This window comes from Pestalotiopsis fici (assembly GCF_000516985.1).
Source record: "Pestalotiopsis fici W106-1 unplaced genomic scaffold PFICI_Scf_6, whole genome shotgun sequence".
Lineage (NCBI taxonomy): Eukaryota > Fungi > Ascomycota > Sordariomycetes > Amphisphaeriales > Sporocadaceae > Pestalotiopsis > Pestalotiopsis fici.
The window spans coordinates 3,383,346-3,388,435 of record NW_006917096.1 but is presented as its reverse complement, the minus strand read 5'-3'; the positions used below and the strand labels follow the sequence as shown (position 1 = coordinate 3,388,435).

At 50.1% G+C, this 5,090-nt stretch overlaps 2 protein-coding genes across 2 annotated transcripts; both read right to left on the bottom strand.

Moving 5' to 3' along the window:
* Window positions 1-1,530, bottom strand: PFICI_09491 (uncharacterized protein; the record flags this gene model as incomplete). The annotated part of the gene is made up of 1 exon (XM_007838072.1): window positions 1-1,530. The coding sequence occupies one exon, from the start codon at window positions 1,528-1,530 to the stop codon at window positions 1-3; it is 1,530 nt and encodes a 509-aa protein (XP_007836263.1).
* An 831-nt stretch (window positions 1,531-2,361) lies between these two features.
* PFICI_09490 (uncharacterized protein) lies at window positions 2,362-4,074 on the bottom strand (the record flags this gene model as incomplete). Its single annotated transcript, XM_007838071.1, has 1 exon — window positions 2,362-4,074. The coding sequence occupies one exon, from the start codon at window positions 4,072-4,074 to the stop codon at window positions 2,362-2,364; it is 1,713 nt and encodes a 570-aa protein (XP_007836262.1).
* Window positions 4,075-5,090: the final 1,016 nt, after the last annotated feature.

Sequence of the window (5,090 nt, the reverse complement as noted above, 5' to 3'; positions counted from 1 at the left end):
TTAGGAGCATACCTCCACGCTAAATTCAGAGCGGACGGCGTCGGCGAATCCTTGAACAGCTCGAACAAGGTCGTGCTCTGGAGCAGCCGCAAAGGTGAGACGGAAAAAGACCTCGTCAGACGACCCGTCCCGAGCAAACCAGCTTCCTTTACTCACTAGAACCCCATTTGCCTGAGACTGGGTATAAATATGATCTTCAATTCCAAGATGGTGTCCCTGAGCCGAGGAAGGTCCTTGCTTGCGTGATGCATGATCAGACACATTTATCTTGATCCAGACAAACATGCCCGCGTCGGGAACCATCCATGAACAATTCTTCATTGGTAAATAATCTCTGCAGGCTTGCAGTAGTATGTCCCGCCTCCGAAGATATTCCCTCGACAGAGAATGTAGCCAGTCGACAAACCCCAAGTGTCCCCATGTTTCATCTAGCAACTTGAACAGCATGACCTGTGATGGCCCGCTGGGTGCTGAGACTCCCACTTCGGACAGGGATATAAACTTGTCTATAATTTGCGAGCAGCCCGTGACCCATCCGCATCGCAAGCCTGGAGCCAGAATCTTGGATGCAGTGTCCATACGTAGGACACGGCCACAGGTATCGAGCGACAGATACGAGGGTGGAAGGTTGGCGAGATAGTTGTCCCTGTCTTCGTTCTTGACCGTGCCTGACTGCCATGTCCCCATGTTCAGGAAGTAGTAGGGGTCGTCCTCAAAGATAAACAGATCATGTTTGACCGCTATGCGATATATCTCTCTTCGCCGATGCGGAGATTGTGTTGACCCCGTTGGGTTCTGTCCAGTTGGTATCATGTAGAGGACTCGTGGTTTAGAGCCTTGCTCGTGGCCATCATCCCAGTTCTGCAACCTTTTATCGATATCGTCCGGCAGGAGTCCAAGGTCGTCCATCTCTATGCCCACAGTACGCAGACCTTGGGACTTGATAGCTGTAAGGGTCCCGGTATAAGTGAACTTCTCGGTGAGGACAATATCGCCAGGATTGCAGAAAACTCTCAGCGCAATATCCAAGGCCGAAGTCGTTCCACAGGTCAGGCAACACGCCCAATCGTCATATGGAGGATCATGTATCATTTCCACATGCTCAGTGATAAATCGCAGTGCCTGTGGCGACCCAGCCGAGTAGCCATAATTCATGGCTACCGCCAGGTCATACGCGGCCTCGCCGGTAGCGCACGACATATACGATAACTCCGGGGGTTCTTCATCTGTACCGCCAAGTGTTTTCAGACATTCTAGAGTGATCTTCTTCCAAGGGTAGTATTCTGGCGTAGGTCGAGCCGTTCCCAGACTGATCATCGGCTGGCCTCGGGAAGCTATTTTCAGTGGCGATACAGTCTGGAGAGTACTAGCTCGACTGAGTAAATGGTCCCATCGCAGAGCTGCTGACTTTTGTGTTTCTGGCTGCTGTTTGTAGAATAGCGAAGTCGTGAAAGGTGCACTGCCTATCGGCAATGATTTTGATCTGGCTCTGTTCTCATGGCACTTTTGAACCTTTTTGCGAAACGACATGTTTCGATGCAGATGAATGGTCAGTGGTAGGAATAAATTTGACAAGATCATGGGCGATACGCCCGGATGTAGTGTTATATAATGTGCGGACGTGCTAATATACCTGTGTTGGATCCAGAACAGCACAAAACATATGTTCGAGCATCTGGTTGGCGTAAATTCGAGTCACTCCAAGGACTCGCCTACGGCCAAAGTAGTACCCACCACCTGATAACAGTCTATGATCCACGTTGGAGTATCATGACCAAGTCAAAATGAGTCTTGGAAGGCGTCTTGTAGCTTGGCATACTGCTGGAAACCGCTTTGTGATAACGTGCAATGGCATGTCGCGATTGTCCCAGCATCCAAAGATTGACCAATCAAATTGTTCAATGTCTTCTCCGATGCTTTGTCCGAGTGACGATTCTAAGCCCGCAGTACCTGAGCGCTTATCCGCACTTCTGGGTACACATTTGATTTTTTTTTTTTTTTTCATCCCCCTGGTCAAAGGTCTTGGGTAGAAATTGCCCAATTATGCAAGCCCGTTCTATCTATCGAACTCATAGGAACCGCCGACACACTGGTAAGAGATAAGTATGAGTTGGGGACTGTACATAAATCAGAGCCGGTATGAGTATTACATAATTTGCGAAAAGACAAAATGAGCGTCTGCTTTCATCTCTGCTTCATAATGTTTGTGTCTGCAATAAATGAGATTTGAGCATCCTAGAATGCGGTCTAAGGTTGTGCATATGCATTGATTGACTGTGAATCATCGCACTGGCCGTTGGTTTAACAGCATGAGAATTCTATCCAGTATTCGCCATGTGTCATACTTTGATCATACCCCGATCATTTCTGCTCCTTGCTTCTCTGAGCTTCCAGATAGTGCCTCAGAGGTCCCGCCGGGGCATCTTCACGATCCAAGAATAGCTCCACCATGGCCAAGCCCGTCTCATTGCGGGCTTCCACATCAACCATGACACGACTCAGCTCTCCAAATGTCCTGGCGGAGCCGAGATACGTACCGTCGGGCGCTCCAAACAAGCTGGGTGCGAGTAGATAACGCCACCGTCCAACATCATTGTAGCCTTGCTTGCGGCCGTGAATGCATCTCTCAATCGTGTACCCGTCATTATTGATCAGAATAATGAGCACGTTCAAATCGTGTCGGACAATGGTGGACAGTTCTTGCACCGTCATTTGGAAGCTGCCGTCTCCAATGATCAAGATGGTGCGCCCGCGCGTCAGGCCGAAATAGTTGGAGGACTCGATCAGCTCCCTCTGTGCCAGTGCTGCGCCCTGGGCCGCTGGCAGCATGTAACCAATGGACAACCAGGTCACGGGAGTGAAGACTCGTGCGTGCTTTGGTAGAGGCATGACCCGTACACCATATCCTGCTGTTCCGGTTTCTCCAAGTAGGATATCGCCAGGGCGGAGAATGTTGGCCAGCACGCGCCAAAGTCGATCTTGGGCCAATAACTGAGTTTCTGCGATATCCGGCACTGGAAGCTTGTAGTCGCACGGCAGCTCGGGGTACTTGTGGTATGCATGGGCAGAGCTCTGTGAGAGACTCTGTAAAATATGTTGCAGCACAGCCTTTACCGAGATGTCTCGGTACTTGTGGCCGTTGAGATGAATCGCATTATCAGTAAAGACGATGGCGATCTCGGACTTTGGAATGCTCGAGTAGCCATAAGAATTGCTCGAACTCCAATGAGGGCCGAAACACAGTACGAGATCTGCTGTATCATGAAACTCACGGACTTTGGCTTGGTTGTATGTGCCTTGGTAGATCCCGTGAAAGTTTGGAACGGTTTCATTCAAGAGACCTTTTCCAAACGGAGTGGTCCAGGTTGGCCACCCAGTGCTGTCTACCAGTTCTTGTACTTGGGCAACAACGCCCATGGGTCGGACTTCACCGTCAACGAGGATGAGAGGTTGCTTGGCGGAGCGTATTCTGTCGTGGACCTCTGCTAGGACAGCTTCTTCACGAGTTCCCAACGAAGTCTCGAGAAGATCCAAGGGGAACTGGAGGCTATCGGCTGGGACAATGGCCGTGACGAGGTCGACAGGAACCTCAAGGTATACGGGTCGACTGTGTAGCAGGCATTGTCGTAGAACATTATCAATCTGCTGCGGGCTGGTGTGAGCGTCCCAAAGTCTAGTCTGCGCAACAGTGGCGTGGGCGTGCATCTGTGCAAAGCGTTGATATTCGCCGTCATTGAATGTGTGGTGGATCAAGAGTCGAGACTCGTGAGAAGCCCTCTCTGGGATGCCGACAATGTGAATGACGGGCGCTCGCTCTGTATAGGCTCCTGCAATAGCATTGATTGCAGACAACTCGCCCACACCAAAGGTCGTGATCAAGGCCGAGATGCCCTTGATTCTGGCGTAGCCGTCGGCAGCGTAGGCAGCGTTGAGCTCGTTCACGTTGCCTACCCATCGGAGACCTGCAGGTTCAACAAAATCCAGCAGTGACAGATTATAATCGCCAGGGACTCCATGGATGGACTCGACTCCGAGTTGTCTGAGGCGTTGGAATAGATACTCTGCGAGCTTCATTGTGTATATTTACTTGTTCTATCTGTACCATGATCCTTCCATGCTGGAACATGTGCATGCCTGTATTGAAATAGTCCTTCACCAGAGGCTCTCCATAAGGCCGTACGATGCAATCAGTGACAGTGTATCGGAGTGTTTGATCTCTTCATGTCGATGCACCCGGAGTGAAGTGCTAGATCGCCCATCTGGTGTCTATTCAGTGTAATGGACGAACAGCCTTGACCCTTGTCTTGGATATACTACGTAGATCCGTCTCACTCCGAGTGGAACCACGTGCATCCATTCTGTTCGGACAAGACTAGCGATCCTCCTTAGCGCTCTCCGACCCCCGCCACCTGTATTATGCCCTGCGCAACATGGCGCCCGTACCTACATGTTGTGGGACATTTGCATGCGATACAGAGTATTGGGAGTCTCTGCCAGGGCAAACTTTCGTATCAGCAAAGCAATGTAGTTGATGAATATTTCCTTCTTGTTTCTCCCATTTTTAATTACAAACTTTGTCGACGGCTTGTTGCCAATTTGCAGCTGTTTGCTTATTGCAAATGGGCTCATTCACTCGGGTAACAGCACTGCGCTAGGTACACCTGTCCCCGCGGTGGCTGGTATTTCAGAAGGCAGGATCTCTTGGCATACCATGTGAAACAAGATTCCAGTCTTGGCGTGCCGGAAATAGTCGTCGTCATTGCGACGGCGGCTATCAGATTCTACTTTCCACTCCAGGCGAGACCTACAATTATATGCACGCTCTATATTTGATCGAGCCAATACTCGTTTCTCATCTCTTGCTCCACTCCTCTCGGCAGACAATGTGCATTGTCCTCCCTTCATCTTGGCTATCAGTGGAGCGATCTCGATTCTCGGGGCAGTATGCTTCAAGCGCAGACAAGGGTCTACCTCACGATCAGATACTCATATTCCTTGCATACCATATATATACTTACAATCAAGCTCGTTTCAGTAGGAAATTATGGGGCATACTCATGGACTTCCGCATTGGTATCACCATTTCCAGC